This window comes from Mytilus trossulus, chromosome 3 (assembly GCF_036588685.1).
Source record: "Mytilus trossulus isolate FHL-02 chromosome 3, PNRI_Mtr1.1.1.hap1, whole genome shotgun sequence".
Taxonomy (NCBI): Eukaryota; Metazoa; Mollusca; class Bivalvia; order Mytilida; family Mytilidae; genus Mytilus; species Mytilus trossulus.
This window is the reverse complement of record NC_086375.1, coordinates 58,921,381-58,941,114: the sequence shown is the minus strand read 5'-3', so window position 1 is coordinate 58,941,114 and position 19,734 is coordinate 58,921,381. Positions and strand designations below refer to the sequence as shown.

Here is a 19,734-nt window from a genome sequence, read left to right as displayed (position 1 = left end):
CGCATTTCGACAAAACATGTCTCTTAATGTAATGTAGGCCACTGCATATGGAAAAATATCAGCGAATCAGTCTGGGAATTCAACAATTCAATGTCGGTACATTTATGTAAAGTTTGAAAATGAGAAGGATTTCTTTTTTAAATTTTATAAACAAAAGTTCTATGAATTTGAAGTTTCATACGACTTTTAAATGAAACTTTTTATAAACGACCTTTTGCAATTTTCATATATGACTTCATTGTACTGAGAAAATATTGTGTTGCTAAAGTAGAAAACAATTTTGTTTGAAAAAAAACCCAACATGTAGTGTAAGGATATAAATTTTGATAAACAAAGTATGTTCAAGCCTTGACTTTATTGTAAAAGGAAGTTGACATACATTCAATATACATTTTCGCAACAAACAAACATGACAACATTCAAAATGGATAAAGTAATGTCACTGTCACTGAACAAGGATATCAGTTTGCTATGTAGTTATTAGTTCCAATTACTGGTTATAATGGTGGTGATATCTTGCAAGGTAGATGGTGTCTTGATCGGAAACTTTTGTCGTTCTTTGGGAATGATAAGTATATGTTAGATATGTTACAGTTTAAAGAATTTGTCAATTAACATCACTTCGTTTGACATACCATTTTGACGAATTCTAAAAAAAAAAAAGAGAGAAGAAATTAGACAATTCAATGATAAAAATGTAGTATTTCAGAGCTAAGAACCACTGGAGCATATTTGTTATCGTAATTAGATGCATGACATATTCTTTGAATTTATACAGCAAATTTCACTAACATGATATTATCTATATCATTTGATTTTTAATTTCTTTTTGTTTTTAAGTGTTGATGTTGGATTGTGTCAAATATTAATAGTAATTCCTTTTTCAGTTGTTTTGCACTGGAACAGTCTAGATCTTAATTAGTATACATTGTTTGTCATGTCATATGCATTTATTCTTTGTCGATGATGTAACGTTATCAAGTATATTTGATTAAGGTATCTTATCATTGTATGATTTATATAAGTCCTCTACGTATCTTCATTAGAGGTAGCAATCGTTATATAAAACTGTTGTTCAAGTTACCGGTTCAGAAAGTGAATGAAGCAATGTTTTTTTCTTCAATGTAATGTTTTCATTTTCTAGTGTTGTAAGCAAATTTGTAGGTATGTTTCTTTGGGCTTCAACGTTAAAACAGTGTGATAATAATGTTATCTTTGAAAAAAACCCTATCACAACCATGAAGATTATTGTTTTGAAACTTTCAAATGTTATTTAAGTATTTTGGAGTTTAAACATCATAAGTGCAATATACAAGATACCTGAATAATTTATTGCACCATCTTTATCAGCGTCAGCAGCACGGATCATTTCTTCAATTTCTTGGTCATTTAGTTTTTCTCCTAAACTGTGCATAACTGACTTCAATTCTGATTTACTGATATAACCATTTCCATCTTTGTCGAATACACGGAATGCGTCTCTCATTTCTTTCTCGGGGTCCATAGTCGAATAGTAACGAGACATCATTGCTACAAATTCATCAAAATCGACAGTACCATTCCCTAAAATACATTTAAATATGTGAGTTTTAGTTATGAAATTTTAAAAAGAAAAAAAAATATCAAAAGCTTTATTAACCTGGTTTTCTCCGGGTAAAAATACGGTTATTTATTTGGTGTTGTACGGCGGGCGAACGAAATTCAATGTCAACAGTTTGAGTTCAATAACTTCTGAATTGCAGATTCGCAATATTACCGCTCAGAAGTTAGTGTTCTTGATATATCGGAAAATGATACTTTTTGTAGTTTCTGTACCATAACTTACAACATGTTCAACCAATCAAATTTTAATATGTTGTCAGTGATTATAAAATGAACGTCCAATATTGACGATTTTCACTTTTATCGTTCAGGAGTTAATGCTCCTGATAGATTTTAAGACTATACTGTGTATACTCTCCACCAGTTTACACCAATGTCATAGGTCACCGTACGAGCAAAACCTAGACAGCAAAGTTAGCTATAAAATGCCGCCAATTAAAAACAAATGACAAATATAAACTAATTCAAACGAAAACATTTTCGTCTTTACTTCGATTTAAAGCAGGAAACAAGAAACAAAAATCGTCCTGACGTGGAAGGATATTGAGCCATTCATCAACCCTCACAACATAAAAAACACTCGAGTTCAGATCTGATAGCACTCACAGGTACTGACAGCTAGGCAAAAGACAATAATAACTACTCAAACAAATCATATATCAAAGACTTAATAATCGACCAGTACACATCCAATTGATTTAAAGTAAAGACGTCATTAACATGATCTTCGACAATGCCAAAATACAGGTATAGGTAGATTGTAGAACCGAGAATGTGCATATGCATTTAACAATTATATAGTTTGGTTTAAATTTACTGATTTCAAAATCAATATGTACCAATAATAACAATATTCAAAGATATAATTACAGTGTTGACTTGGTTATCTTTTAGAATACATGTATCTCAAGGAACAAATAATTAAAAGGGATCGTATCTAAAATTCTGGGATCAGTAAACAACATATAAATAAAAATTAAAATATCCGGTTAGAAATATATTTCTATGGAAAAATTAGGTCAATAATATACCAGTAATACATAGATTACATCAATTGAATCCAAAACGTCACTACAAACACGGACATAGGGACCGAGTTGTGATACACAAACACTGAAAGATGGAGCCAAAGGAAAATAACCATTCACAGAAGGAAAACGAACAATAGGAAAAGAAAAATCTTCTATTTTTTGGTGTAGTGTTTCCAGTGTAAATATGAAATATCTACATCTAGGACAGGGCAGTTATAACCGTCTTTATTTGATTTGTGTATGTCATTTCTGTGTATTAACGAATGCTTATCATATCATGCTATTACTAATGACGAAGTGGAGGTCAACTTCAATTTGATGATTTTTAAATTTGCCGTTCAGGAGTTATGATCCTTGATAACTTGGAAAGTATGAACAGAATGTGGTATATGGCAATCAACTATGAAAAAGCCTTTAAACTATAGAAACCCTGTTTGCTGTTAACAGCTCATTTCTTGCTAACATTTAGAATTATGACTTCAAGATATCACAATATTTAATTTATTTTTGTTTGGCTTTGTGCAAATTGTCATAAGTGTAGATACATGTGTTTTACTGAATTTCTAGGAAGAAATATGATTCAAATTCCCATAGTTAATACATCAGTCCGGTTAATATTGTGCATATGCGAAACAGTTACTTAGAAGTTGTATATCGAATGTCGCGTTGAATAATCTTCAGGCTATATACAATATTGCTCATTATTCCATATTGATAAAATTTTAGTAGGGTTTTCTATATGAATTGGATTTTGAATAAATAAGCATATTCACCTGCGAAAAAGGATATTCACCGCGCAAAACGTCGCGTGCCTTTTCGTGCATAATTTTGTGAAAAAAAAGTTTAATGTACAATTGGTTTAGGTAAATAATTGCCATTACATACATTTATCTCGGAATATGGAATAAAACAATTATTGTCTTTTGTTTCGGTAAATATGTGGTTTAATTGACTTTTGAAAAACTGATATTCACTTCGGCCGTTGGCCTTAGTGAATATCAGTTTTTCAAAAGTCAATAAAACTACATATTTACCTCATCAAAAGACAGTAATTGTATAATATTGAACCAGTCAGTATAATATTTTAACATTCGTTCATGTTGATAAAATTGTTGGCGGACAACATATAAATCGGTCAATTTAATTCTATCTTTGAACCACTATTTCCTTTAAATAAAATAAAATTGTTTAATGATTCCTCATACTGATATACGTTCATTTAATTATTTATTTAATTTTAGACAATAACTGGCAGAGAGGTTTCGTCGATGTGCTTGACATAAGCCACACATGAACAATTTCGAGGAGGAAGTTCCGATACCCAGAACCAAACAAATACAATTGAAAATAAACTCATCATTCCATTGTTGAACAGAAATCAGATTATTTGCCTTTTCAAAAATTTTAAAATTAACCACTCAAATGAAACAGTTAAATATAATTTGGTGTCTACATGTAAGCAACATATTTTAGAACACTCGGTATATAAATAGGCTGACGTCATATAATTGTTTTTGAAATTTCCGTTATGCTCATTGATGATATCGCTACGACACAAAAAAAAACCCCAAGAACTACGACGAAATAACATTTATTTATTAATACCCGAATACCAAGGTTGCTTTGTTAATAATAGTAATAGACTCGAGATAATGCAATTATAAACAAATAATGCTTCGACAACATCCAGTCTGATATCCTTTTGTGTTCTCTTTGTGTAATTATCTTGTGATTGGCATATTAATATGATTAGTGATAGCAAATATTAGAAGTTAAAAGACATATACCGTCCTTGTCTGCGTCTGAAACCATTTTCTGAACGTCATCGTCTGTTGGTGTCTGACCTATTGACCTCATCACACCTCCCAATTCTCTACAGCATATGACACCGTCTCTGTTCTTGTCGAACAATGAAAACGACTCTCTCCAGTCTGCCAAAAAACATGAATGATAGTAACAATGATGTACAATATAGGTGATAAAAACCTTCACGTTATACACGTTTATGTGTACTTACATGCTGTATAGTATTACTTTGAAGCATGTTTGTTGTCATGTTGAATGCACACAAACAATGCAAAACAGATGTTATTCATTTCTTGTTCAGTAAGCAGTACCAAATATAAACCTGAATTACGAGTTTCTCTTTGGTGTAAAAGATTTTTTCATCAATTGCATAGTTTTGTTTATTTAATATTATGTGCATTTTCTGTTTGCTTTTGAAAGCTCTGTTTACCTAGATCTGATCACGATTCTGTGAATACGGTCTTGCTTTCTCCATTACAATGCAGGGCATTTTGATTACATTTTGACGTTTATAATTCAATATAAATAATAGACACTTAGAATCATTTTCATACGGACAACCGCAATACAAATAAAATTGGATCTTTTACCTGTAACTTGTTTGTCATCGGCTATCGGTAACAATGAGTTTACGCTCACTCAGAATGTCAGATGCCTTCCAGTTGGGATTTAAAAAGTAAAAAGAGTAAAGCATATGTAGATCTACGGGAAAAGAAGAAAGTTTAAGTTTTAAACACTTAAATTAACACACAAGGTTAAGTAATTCGTATTATTTGACTTAGAACCTTGTGCGACCCCAAAGTTTAAATGTTTATAACAAGTACGATATGACAAGTGAACCTGATCACCATTACATGCTCTTGTTGACGCTACTATTACAATGAGTATACTCTTTCTTAATGTTTATCTTCAGTACAAATTAGGCAGGGAAGATAAAATGACAAACAAAACCCCATTCAAGATGACAATGATTTAGATTCAAGACGAATAATAGTGCACGAATATAAAAATCGTTTCCCTTTTCTGTTTTGATATTTTCAAAGTTACAACGACTGTCACTTAAATATTCGTTAGACACACAAATGCTTACCACTTATCGTTTCTTCTGAAAACTGACCAGCCTGAAATAAACAAATACAGCTAATATAGTCTAGATACAGAAAAAATAAAATGTCAATTGGTTATTATAAACAGTATAGCAGTGAACACATACGAAATTCCAATGGCCCAAGTCATCGAGTTTCAATCGGAATAACCTTCATAATGTTTGAATAAGTATGACACGACTTTTTTTTACGTAAACAACTCAAATCATTTGATATATCTATTCGATTCAAAAGGAGTAGGTCCAGTAAGACCTCTTTTCGGCTCCAAAATATAGCAGTTTTACAAAATTGGTAAAATGTATACTTTTAGTTATTTATTGGACAGTAGAATGCCTCTGCTAATTAAATGTGGGCTGTTTTTGACAATACGATATACATATATCGGGTACTAGCACCATTGAGTCATGCTAAATTACTGAAATCTTCACAATTCTAGCACGTTGGTTAAATTTTAGACGGTTTCCGTGTCAAACGAAAGTGGCCGCATTCGTGTTCATCAAAAATATTGAAATGGAAGTTGTATTTGATGATAATACATAACATATATAAAGGTTAAGGATGAACACGGATGCGGCCACTTTCATTTTTGACAAAAACCATCTTAAAAGAGACATTTTAAGGCATATTTTATAGATTTGTCATATTTGAGCTTGAATCGGTGCGTTTTTAATGACTAAATTAGTTAAAATCTTTCACATAAATTAATTGAATCAAATGAAATAGACACAAGTGTTTAAAAAGTGGTCAAAATCTTTCGTCAGATGCAATTTGAGGCCAAAATCAGTCCTTACCGGATCTACTCATTTGTTCTAGTACTTTTTGTTATGGTAAGCCGTGGTAATGTCAGTGAATACGACGTGTTTATCAAACCATACATTCAATGGTCAAGAAAGTAAACACACACAATATATTTTGGGTAATTTGTAAATTTAACACGGTGAAGTCACGGCAGATCAAAGGAAAAACTGAAATGTATAGCAATCTTGAATTTGGAAACTAACAACCCAATTCAATATTGTGAAATAAAGAATGTGATCATGCTATTCGACAATATTTAAAGAAATTAAAATTGACCACAAAAGGAGATTAAATAGTCATATCCATCTAAGGTTATCTTTGCAGGAGAAGGTTGAAACCTTGGTTCCTTTATAGTTTCAAAACTTCGAAGAAGAAAGACATGTAAATGTCACTGGAACACCACATCATGATAAATTGTAGCAGCGAGGATCAGGAAATGACCAAATACTCATCTTGCCAACATTGTAACAGCTGATAAGGAAACAATAGTTCGTGTAGTGTTCATTTATACAAATCAATAAATGTTAGTTATGTAATATTTCACCAAAGTATCCATATCAATCTTGTTTGAACCCTTAGACTTTCCAGCAAGTTTTATGTTAAACTTCAGTTTTCAGTAGGTTCTGTGGTGGCACAAACAATGGTTTCCCTTTAATCAAACTAGCTTTACGTATCATTTATTTATTGTACAATTTAATACATCGTTACCTACCAATGGTAACTTTTATGGTCCAAAATAGGATGGATGTAAATGAGTTGACGTTTTTCTTTTATTGGGGGGGGGGGAGGGGTACCTTTGTTTCATAAATTAGAAACTAAAATTAAAATTTTAATTAATTCTACCCAATACTAGTCACACAGTAAACAATTTAACTTCAAATAATAGCATAGAGAATTATAATCCTCGCTGAATGTTTACTCTCTTTTTCATTGATTGCAAGCATAAGTAAGAGTCATCTCGGGTTACTTAAAGTATTTAACGGAACAAAAAAGTAAACAAATGAATAACTTTTTGTTACTTGTATTACATAAAAACGGATGTGACGATTTGTTTTAGTGGCTTTGCACCTCTATTGTATAGGATGCTCGAGTAACACAATCGCTTCCAGTCGAAAATAAACTGACAAGGCCATGGGTATAAACAAAAAACAAACAAACAGAGAAACACACAACAAAGAAAACTGAAGACTGAGCAACACAAACCAAACCATTCAGTTTAAATATGAATCCTGTTGACCTCGGTAAAACAAAATTACACAGCAGCAATAAAGGAAGAATGCCTTTTAAAAGTCAGTCATCTCATTACCACTCTCTTCATTACCTAATTCAGTGTTTCTAACTCAATCAAGGTATACAAATGTTATTCATTTGCAGAAATGAAATGAGCCCAAATAAGTAACTAGACAAGATTGAGTGTGTTGTGATCAGTATTTACATACGAGGAATAAATCATCGATACATGTTATTGAAGGAGGAATTTGCAGTAGAGCAATCATTAATATCATCAATCAATTGAAATGATCAGTGTACTTCATTATATTATCACGATCCGAGTCCGTAATGGCCAAATATAACTACAAACATCCGGAATCTGTCTCATTCGTTTTGTGTGTACATCAAATCTGTTACATCATAGTTAACGATTAACAGCACTGAATTTACCCATATTAATAACGCGTTACATTTGAAATATTAGAAGATAATTATTCTTATATGCTTTTAGCAGAATTTGAAGAAAAAAAAGTGACAAGACTCTCTTTCGTGATACAAAACAAACAGGTAAATGCCTCACACATTCCTTTATATGACAGACTGAATGTGTAAATTATTTGTTGTTCACACTTTTCAGAAGTGCTCAGATAAAAAATCTTCTATTAGCTTAAAATCAGATTATTGAAGTAAACATTTTTTTGTTATGTATATGTGTATACTGGAAATATACAACCGAGAAATCGAATTAAAATTGAGAATGGAAATGGGGAATGCGTCAAAGAGACAACAAACCGACCATGCATGGAACAGACAACAGCAGGTCACCAACAGGTCTTCAAATCAGCGAGAAACTCATACACCCTGAGACGTCCTTCGGCTGGCCCCTAAACAAATACATGTATACTTGTTCAGTGATAATGAACGCAGTACGAAACTAGAAATTGTACACAAGAAACTAAAATTAAAAATAATACAAGACTAACAAAGGCCAGAGGCTCCTGACCTTGGACAGACACAAAAATCCGGTGGGGTTAAACATGTGTATAAGACATAAACCCTCCCATTATGTCTCTAGCCAATGCAGAAAAGTAAACGAATAAAAATACGCACATTAAAATTCAATTCAGGAGAAGTATGAGACTGATGTCAGAAGATGTTACCAAAGAAAATAAACAAAATGACAATACGTATATAACAACATACTATTAGAAGTTACCTGACATGCCAGCTCCATACTTCAACAGCTAAATTGATTGAAAGATAATGTCTTCATCATATGAATATCAGGCACAATCCTTCCCGTTAGGGGTTAAGTATCATACCATCATAACATATATGAGAAGAACATAACCCGTGTCATGCAAAAAACTGGTTTAAAAAAAAATGTGTTAAGTTCCGATGCAAAGACCCTATAAGTGAATCAATATTAACGCTAAAATATGCAATCTTTAATGACCTGACAACAGTATCGTAACTATATCCCTTCTTAATAAGTCTTTTAAAAGGTTTTGTTAGCTTTTGAGGTGAAAACTGACATTTTTGTTCTTTATTCTTTATAAAGAATATTTCCATTACAAATGGATGTGAAATACCTGAACGTATAAGAAGCCTGCATGTTGAGCTATATTTACGAATGATGTCCTATACATGTACCGATGATAAAATTTAGTAAATGTTTTGACTAGTTTATGATATCGAAAACCCTGGTGTAATTATGTTTCAGTAATTTCTCTCGTTAAAATCTAAAACATTGTAACATACCCGAGCGAATCATGCAAGTTGAGATATATAAACACCGTAAGATGTTGACAAGGGAACGTCGCTATCTAAAAATTGTTATTAACAATAGGAAATAATTACATTAGATGTAAGTTTCATTATAATACGTTGTTCTGATTGGCTAACTGCCCATCACATGTTAATCCGTAAACAATTGCATTAGACAATAAAATTTATCATGCATGATGACACGAGGTCCCTACAATAAAGTGCACAGGTGAATTAAATAAGACTGGATAAAAATCGTGTTTTCATGATCCTAGCTAAAAAATGTAATTATAAGTATTGAATGCTTCTTTTTGTAACTTTATAGGGTTGTAAAAGCGTTGACCGTGCGTACATTTTTAGAATGACGCGCTTCATACAAAATGTACTTCTGTCAACGCTTTTACACCCCAATAAATTTACAAAAAGAAGCATTCAATTCTTAAATGAAAAATCATCTGTTTTATCATAAATTTTAGTATAAAGCTTTCCGTTAATGAATTGATATCAAGATCGAGGAAGAGCAGTGGTCATTGTTAGTATTAGCTTTATTCAAAGAAAGTTCAACAGGATAAATTTCTTTAGTATACATACTGAAGTCGTCATTATTGAGAGACAAAATATCATCCAAATATCTAAATGTATTATTAAATTTGTGTATCAGACGTTGTTAAAGTGGGGCACAGTTAGTACCCATTGGAATTCCGATAACCTGAAGTTATACGGAATCTCCAAAGCAAACAAAAATGTTATCTAGTAAACAATCAAGGGTAGATATAGTATCAAAGCATGTCCAATTGACATAATTTAATTTTGTTTATTGCTACTAAAAAAGGACCTTAAAGAGTTCAAACATACATATTCACATTCTGACTTTCAAAATGGCCTTTAAATTAGGTGTGTGCATTTTTTCTTGATGAGAATGTGAGGCAATGTGGTATATAGGGTAGAACAATCAAAACTTTGAATAGATTCAAAATCACAAATATAAGTATGCAATTTATCAAGTACTTCCAACGAGTTCTTGACACTCCAAAAGTAATTAATTCCACTATTTTCGAAGGCCTTATTTGAACACTTTATTATCAAGTTTTTGATAGTACCAAGTGTACTGGTAAGAAGAATAGACAATTTAGTAATGGAACAATGGCTTGAAGACGAAATAAATCTATATTTGTAAGGTGTTTTTTGTGTAGCTTCGGAAGCCAATACATAGTTGGGACTTTCATTGTATTTGGTTTTGTTTGTAAAGCGGTAGTTAAAAGTTTAGGTTTGTTGTTGGTGAATTCTTTTTGCAGAACCTCAATGTAAAATTTACGTCAAACAAAAATAACATTTTAACAGCTTTTAAACAGATTCCTTGGCTAATTCTTTTAGTTTACGTTTGATACGAGAAATAGATTTATTATGGTTATTGTTATGAAAAAAATGTTCTTTTAAATGTTGAATACGTACATCAACTATGTTCATTACTGAATTAAAAAAATAAATAGATTTTTTGTCAGCTTTTCCCCGTTTTATCCATTTCGAACAGTAAGTAAGGAGTGAGTCGTGGATGATATTACGACATTCATTCCAAATTATAATTGAGGGGGGACGATATTTTGGTCCTTTATTGAAGAACGATTTAATTCTCGGTCTTGGACGATAATAAGATATCCTGTTATATCAAGGTTGTTAAACAAGTTCACTCTTTTTCGTATATTTCTGTGACTGAGAAATGTATTCGACTCATTCGGGTGTTCAACACAACACAGTTCGACACAATGATACGTACTTTGAATTGAAATGGAGCTACAACGTTATTCTCTATACATTGTCTTATAATAATTTCAAGATAACAACTGTAATTAATAGATATAGGAAGATGTGACATGAGTGCAATGAGACAACTCTCCATCCAAGTAACAATTTATAAAAAGTAAACCATTATAGGTCAAGGTACGGCCTTCAACATGGAGCCTTGGCTCAAACCGAACAGCATACTATAAAGGGCCGCCACAAAAAATTCTTACTTTGATTAAATATGCAACTATCTGTCGTGAAAGCCGGTACATGTTTAACTTTCGCTGTTTTTTCCTTTACGTTAGGTTTACATTTTTACAAATGGGCATGTTTATGATTGGTTAAGCTCTGATCTTTTGATTAGACTTGTCTTGTGTTTCTCAAATAACGAACATTTAAGTATTTTATTGACACAGTATCTCGGTGACTGTGTTATAAAAAATATACTGACATTTTCGTTATTAGAGCAACACACTTTGGGTTTCTGCTTATGGCCTTTTATATTCGTCAAAAAATAATCTGTGATTAAATTCTGTGCGTGAAAGTCATCAAGACTAAAAGCAATATGACATAAAGGTTACAGAAAACTCGATATTTATTATCGCAAATACCATATGCATATTGTTTACCTAAAATATCAATTGACATTGACAATTCTTACCTAAGGCAATCATCTTTATCGTTCATATTGTATCATGCCAGGAACAATTTCCTTAAACAGACGTTTTTACTTTTTCATTTTCCTCATTCGATTATGATGTCATTGGTTGATATACAGTATTTTATAGGCAACCCATTTTTAGCTCACCTGACCCAAGGGTAAAATGCAGTTTTGGCTCATATCTCTGAAACCAAAGCATTTAGAAAAAAATTCTTTTGTAGATAAAATTGTTCATTAGGTCAAGATCTATCTGCCCTGAAATTTTCAGACCAATTGGGCAACTTATTTTTGAGCTGCTGTAAAAACAGCCAATGTACAACAAAGTAAGAGTTACAAATGAGTCAACTTGACTAAATTTGTCAATTGACCCCTTATGGATTTATTGTCCTTTATAGTCAATTTAAAACAATTTTCATAAATTTTAAAAATGTTTGCCAATTTATACAAAATATTTTCCAGTCACTTATGGGCCAATATCATTATAGATAAGAGATAATTGTAAGCTGCAAGATTGATCAATAAAGTAAGATATACAAACACATCACCAACACCAAAACACAATTTTGTCATGAATCCATCTGTTTCCTTTGGTTAATATGCACATAGACCAAGGTGAGCGACACAGGCTCTTTAGAGCCTCTAGTTTCTTCAAATTACTTGTCCCTGATTCAACTATGCAATTGCAAAAAATGAAAATGTAAATAATTACTAGAAATTGTCAATTGGCAATTGGTTATGTAAAGGTGTAGGTAATTTTATGTGTAGTTTAATAATTGAAGTAATCAAGTCTCGTTTTCTAAACTTGATTTGATATATTGTTTTTATTGATATCATTCGAATCATTTTCATCGAATTTTTATGTAAAGAAAACGACATTTTACTGAAATTAGATTACAACCTGCTATAAAGGTCACCCTATTAAGCGAAAACATGTTTTATAAGGTTTTTCTCTCCTAACTTAGTAAAACCTATAAGTTTTAATCCTTATTTAAGGTCAATTGACTGTGGTTCCTATGGTGACATTTATATAAAGATTGTACTGTAGCTATCACGGTTTTGAATAGCTTGTGAACAGAACAATGCTAGTATTACAGGAACGTGTTTGGCCTCTTGGAGTAGTTAATTGAGCTTTTATGTAATATGGAAAACAGTTTAGTGCGATCGTTTGGAACAGAAGATAACAAACCATCTTAAGTCACGGTATGATCTGCATTTGTTGTATATTTGCGATTGATTATAATCCTATTGCGGTGTACGGATAGGTTAGATATATTTTTAAGCTAACTTTTGTTTGCCAATTTCAAGACCAGTAATAGACCTTATACTCTCGATGTGTAATTCTTTATTTCTGTTAAACATAGTTGCAAATCTTTAATCACTCAGTAGAAGGGTTGATTCATCGCCAATACACAGTCATACACGATATTTTAAACCGAAAAACTATTCGAAAAACGCTCTTTGAATTCCCTCAAAAAGAAGACTTTTTTGCATTTGTGTTTGCTAAAAAAAAATATATATGATAGTCATAAAAAAATAAGTTTCGATATAAAATTATAAAATGAGGTTTTCTTATAATCATCAAAAAATGTTGATGTATGAATTAAAGATTGTCATGTAAACATAAACGGCAGAAGTTTAAATTATTGATGAACGGTCAAAAATATATGATGAAGATTATGTTGTGTTATTGGTAAAACTGATGTTTGAAAAAAGAAATGGACAGACAAAAGGTTAAATCGTAGATGAGAAAAAAGGTTAAATCGTAGATGTGATTGACAGATTCGGGATTTCTTTAATGCTTTAGCTTAGCAGATTGTTATGAATTCATGGAAAACTTAACATCTGATCAACCTTGATGAAAAAACTTGACATCTGTTAGATCAATTTATCACATATATTTTTTGAAGATTAAGAAGATCATGAGGGCTTCTGGAGGTTATATGAAGCCAAAAAATAGTGACAAAGTAGTTGTATAGCGTATCATAGCATAAACAATAATTACTAGTAATTAGTACAAATTATTGTAATCATATTGAAACTATGGCAACGAAAAATATCAGATGAATCTCAAACAATATTGAGGTAATGGCATCGTTGAAGATTCATAAACATTGCATCAAACCCATACTATATAATACCATTGATTTTGGAATAAAAGAGAGGCTTTATATCAACAGAATAATAAAAGTCTTAAGTCAAAACGAACAAACAATGCCGATGCAAAAAATTAAAACGACATCAAAAGATCAATGTAGGATACAAATTTCAAATAAAACAGTTTGGGAGCAGGGTGGTAAAAATTGCTGCAAGTTTTGTTAATCCAAAATCTATTTTACTTAAATCCATATTGGGCAATTGATTTCTCCGAAATTAAGTTAATAGAGAGAGAGGAAAAAGGGAGGGGGGGTTGTGAGTTAAGTTTTTTTTAAATTCTGCATTGAACTTTTGATGTCGTCCCTAAATACCGTTTTGGAACATAATAAACCCCGAATCCCTCTACGATAGACTTTACTTGAGGAAGTTTCAACTTTCAATACAAATACATTTTTGAAATACAGCAAGGAACCTCTTGTTCAGTGGTTGTCGTATTTCATTTTTATTGGGCCGAAGGTTTTCATGTTTGAATGGTTTTACAGTAGTCATTTGTGGGTCCCTTTATATCTTGCTGTTCGATGTGAGCCAAAGATCCGTGTTGAAGGCTTTACTATGATATATAAATAAATGATTTACTTTGTACAAATTGTAACTTAGATGGAGAGTTGTCTTATTGGTACACATACCGCATCTTTTTATACCTATTAACGGAAGATGTATACAACATTGTATTGCTTAACTTCTGACATAACTAGAGGACTTAATACTAGGAGCATCGTCATATATATCACAACGTATTTGGCATACTAGTAGATGGTCAATCATATAAAACAAATCTTTTCAATTTCTGATGGTACAAGGTATAAACAAATACATTGTATAATGAAAACAAAATGAAAATATATATAAATAAATTTAAACAGAACAATCCATACACGCCACAGAATTCATATGGCAAAAAAAAACAAAAAAAAACAATTTATTGCATAATAGTCTTGTGAACAACTTCAATGATTCGAACTCTTGATATTTCCAAATAGATAAGTGTAGGGATATAAGTAATCATCGATGGCATTATTACTTTGAATAAGTACATAGTTTAGTCCAATTAGTTTCATGAGTACGCAACTTCATATATTTCCTGCAAGTAGAATAATTGAGAGAAAAATGCCAGGCTTAACATATCGTGTTTGTAATGGATCAGGGTAAAGGTGCTATTGGATAGGCGTAAGTCTGAGGTGTACACGGACAAACGGCTTTATGTACAATTTTTAATTGAATAACATTCAGACAACATTACGTTAGATTAAACGACTTTTTTTCATTTCTCTGTTAAATAAGACAGTATCATATTTAGTAATTTCATGTACACATTTTGATAGTTCGGCAATCGTTCGGTAGGGACAGTGTCATAAAGTACTGTTATTTTGCTCTTTTCTTCAATGCAAAAATGAATACTAATGGTGGTATGCGTCGATGAGAATTGTTTAATAAAACTAAAACTAATTACTTTACCTAAAAAGGTTATAAAAAGTTGTGTCTCAATTTAGAGACACTCATTGCTCAAGCAATAAATGTACTCTCAAAATTAATAGAGTTAAGGGGCAAATTGTTATGAAAAAATTGATTCAGATTTTTTCTTGAGCCTCGATTACAATTAGTTAAATGCATTCATGTATGATACATGCATCCAACTTCAAAGTTTTATAAGTCGTTGATATTATCATTACATAATCAAACAAAAATTTTCTTAAATGAATATGATCTTTAAAACAAATCATGTAACAATTCTTCTTTTTTTGTAACATGCTTCCGATATAATACCAAAAACATGCAAAGAAATAGTAGCAGTGGTTAGTTTTGGTAGATGATATTTATTTTCGATTTGATGGTAAAGTAAACTATAGATTAATTGGTTTTCCCAGTAGGACTTACGTTGCCGATATAATCATAGAATTGTTTATTTGCATTTATTTATCGACAAAATCTGCAAGTTTTAAGCCAAAATATCCTCTCTAAATAATCCTGAAAAATATGTACGATTGAAGTTTTCTAACTTAATTTCATTGAATTTACCCTCCAAATAAATAAAGTTTATAAAGAAAATAATATTTTATTTTCAGATATCATGGTAATACAGTTAGAAAATGATGATTGAAATACCAGAACCATGTTGACAGTATGATTGATACTAGCTTTAGATACCCAATAATACCGTGGAATTATTTATTTTGGTGGATTGAGGAAAACTTGCATTTTCGTGGTTTTGTTAATCTCTGCATACAAAGCCTATCGAAAATTGATAGTTCGTGGAATATTTAATTTCGTTGTTCACCTGTTCCCACGAAACCAACGGAAATTGGAATCCAACGAATAATACTTAATCCATAGTAATCGTAATTTATTTTACAGAGGGTTAACAAAAGGTCGAATGAGACATGTTATTGTTGGTCAACATATGAAATGAGTAACGCATTTGAAAACGCGAAATGCAAGTTTTAGCTCTCTGAAAAGCTTTGCTGTTTCACAATTTTAAGTAAGATATGAATGTTTAAGTAGGGGAAAAGAGTTATTCCTCTCCTTAGTACACATACTCATTTATTTTGTACTTTTAGCCCAGTCTACATTTTTGACACAATATTTATTTGGACATCTTCATGAATGTTTTCCTACACAGTCATTTTATTAAATCAATATGAAAGAGGGACTAAAGATACCATAGGGACAGTCAAACTCATAAAATCGAAAACAAACCGACAACGCAATGGCTAAAAATGAAAAGGACAAACAAACAAACAATAGTACACACGAAACAACATAGAAAACTAAAGAATAAACACGAACCCCACCAAAAACAAGGGGTGATCTCAGGTGCTCCGGAAGAGTAAGCAGATCCTGCTCCATATGTGGCACCCGTCGTATTGCTTATGAGATATCAAATCCGGTAAATAGTTTAATTCAGTAGGTCACATTTATGAAAGGGAAGGGGATTGTAGTTACGACGTGATGAACATATCCGATATCATTTGTGAAACTGTTATTAAATTCATAACGGTCAACTAACTCGTGATGGCGTCCGTAAAATTTACGAAGAGATGATTTAAACTTCACCATTTGGAACTCTTGATTTAATAGCTTCCTTGTTAGTAACAACCCTCTATCATGCAAATAATGACAGGAAATGCAAGCACGGGCATATCGTATCAATTGGGAGATATACATGTATATAGGTAGCAACATTCCAGCAGCACCTGCATACGGGGTATATAGCTTCCTTGTGAGAGCAGTAACCCTCTATCAAGAAAATCATGATAGGAAATGCAAGCACGGGAATATCGTATCAATTGGGAGATATATACCCCGTATACAGGTGCTGCTGGAATGTTGCTACTTAGAAATGGAAAGTTCACAATTGGGAAGTTGAAATCATCTCTTTTGTCGTAAAGTATTGTTTTCAATTGACCCTCATTGTCAATTTCTAGATGTAAGTCAAGATATGAGGCCGACTTAACTGTATCTGTCGCATCCTTTTTCTCTAGTTCAATGGGATAGATACGTTCGACATAGTCACCAAATTTTGAATTATTTAGTGAACATCATATCACATGAAACTAATAGCTGCGCGCAGTGTTGCGAAGCAATATAATGGATAGAACGTGATATAGAGGCATTCAAAGCGTTTTAATACAAGCAAGGACTGTATATACTAAGCATATAAAGGCCCTGATACAAGTCATCTTTAAAATATTTAGTACTTGTTGATTACTAGTATATCCCTCTCCTTGAATTGTTATCATAACTATGGGCTATTATAATGATTAACAGACAAAACTTTTTCTAAATTGAGAAGGAAAACATGATGGAGAAGTCCTTTAAAAGATTGTACAATCAAATAGTTTGTATATCTAACATATGTCTCGTATCATGCAACTTAAAAAGATATAAAATCATTACAAAATTCCAAGTACGATGATATAAACTAAGGAATCCCTACTATATTCATTTATATAAAACGAATAATCTGTTTTCCTATTTATATATACTTTTGTCTAAATAGAACTTTTATGGATATCACACCTAATGACGCTTGCGTTTCTGACAACAAATAAATTGTACCAATTGATCTTATGTTTTTTTTTTTTTTGAAAGTAAAAGTACGTACATGAAATGAAATTCATGGATGGCTAATAAACGAAATAAGTTTGGTTATAAACGATTTTGTGAGTTTGTCAAATCTATGATTTATATTGGCATTTTGCAGCTACGAGAACATGTGTGAAGCGTTTAAGACAAACATAACAATTTTCTTTGATGTTTGGATATGTTAGCTAGTCAATAGCATTTGGTATGCAGTTATATTAGCATTGGCATCTCTCATTTTACAGAGATTATTTAACCCTGTACCGTCAGTGGTGGTGATGTATATTAATTTTTCAATATTATGTATAGTTTATATGTAAAAGTAATGAATTCGAACATTTATTTTATTTCAATATTTAAATTACATCTTGGTACCAAAATTACATACAGACGTGATATATTCCTGTGTCAACAGTTATAACCAGAACATAAAATTTCAGAAACAGAGTTCCGACACTTACATAGACCGGCCATAGCATGTTGTACGTGTTTCTAAATAAAATATTAAAGTTACTATCTCAGAGAAGTTATTGTTGCTGAAATGTATACTCGTGTATGTGTTTTCCCCCTTTTAACAACTGCACTTAATTTTAGCTATGTATACCACTTCTTAGAACAAACAAACAGATCTTTGAACCCATTATTGACTGATAACAACCTTATACTTAAATTCACTAGAAAGTGCATTTTCTTTCAGATAAACGGATGTGGATATGTAATCAAATCGTGTTATCAGGTAGAAAATCGTGCCATGATGGATGTTCATTTATTTATTCCGCATCTTTAACAAACATGTTCTCATTCATAAAAACATTAAGTACAACACATTTAAAACAAGCATAAACAGTTTACTGGTAATTTCATGTTTATCTTAAAGAATAAAGAAGATTAAAATCCACTTACCATCTGAATATATATAATTTTTCAATTTCCAAGTTCTGTTTGTTAAAACAATATGTAAGATGAATATACAAGTTTTTTTGTTATAGATTTCCTACATAGAAATTAATCTGTATTGAAGATTTATCGTAAACAATGACAAAAATCCTTTAGGACATAACACGTTTCCTCTGCCCGTGTATTAGTTATGAGGAGAACAGTATAGATCGTCAAGACATAGACAGTGATTAGTGCAGATAGAAATCATTATGTCCATATGTATTACAGTAATCAACGCTTAACCGATAAACACACGTTGAAGTTTTAATGGCGTTTTGATTAAGATGAAACAGTTATTAAAATCCAGATTAACTTGAAAAATTGTTATTTACTGAAGTTTTAATCACAATAATAAATCGTTTATTGAATAGAAGCCATCGACTGTTGTTATCGTAGAAACCAGAAAACGGAACGATCATCAACATTGCATGATTATCATTAAATTAGAAGCTTTTTGCCTAGTGATAATGTAGAAAACACAGATGTTATAACGAGAACGATCACTAATTACTTAGCCTTTTTCTTTCTTATACATATATCAGGTTAAGTAAGCGTGAAATTCTGTGATACACCCTTACCGCCGATGTTTCAAAAACGTTTAAACAATATCTTTATTGCATTGTTATTGTTCTTAATATTTTGCCTTTATTTGCAGAATAAGCTATATATTCATTTTATTTATTAAACCAAACATGCTCAAAGACGTACTTTACATTGTACATTCTGTACTTTAAAAATAAAGACGTTTTGAAAATAAATGAAAAATAAAACGATGTGTGTTAATCTTTGATGTGCC

General features: G+C 31.5%; 1 protein-coding gene across 1 annotated transcript; it reads right to left on the bottom strand.

Moving 5' to 3' along the window:
- Positions 1-336: 336 nt before the first annotated feature.
- On the bottom strand, positions 337-19,358 carry LOC134711977 (calmodulin-A-like). Its single transcript, XM_063573042.1, has 5 exons — positions 18,903-19,358; positions 5,530-5,560; positions 4,421-4,564; positions 1,321-1,563; positions 337-649 (listed from the first exon to the last, which is right to left on the bottom strand). Exons 1-5 carry the CDS (start codon positions 18,903-18,905, stop codon positions 618-620), a joined length of 453 nt encoding a protein of 150 aa, XP_063429112.1. The 5' UTR covers positions 18,906-19,358; the 3' UTR covers positions 337-617.
- Between the last annotated feature and the right edge of the window lie 376 nt (positions 19,359-19,734).

Bases quoted from the DNA above. Each gene is read 5' to 3' on its own strand.
- LOC134711977 (XM_063573042.1), bottom strand. The intron at 4,565-5,529 runs GTAAGCATTTGT...GTTTTTTGGCAG, and splicing joins TTCAGAAGAAACGATAAGTG to ACTGGAGAGAGTCGTTTTCA. The intron at 1,564-4,420 runs GTATATGTCTTT...AATGTATTTTAG, and splicing joins TTCAGACGCAGACAAGGACG to GGAATGGTACTGTCGATTTT.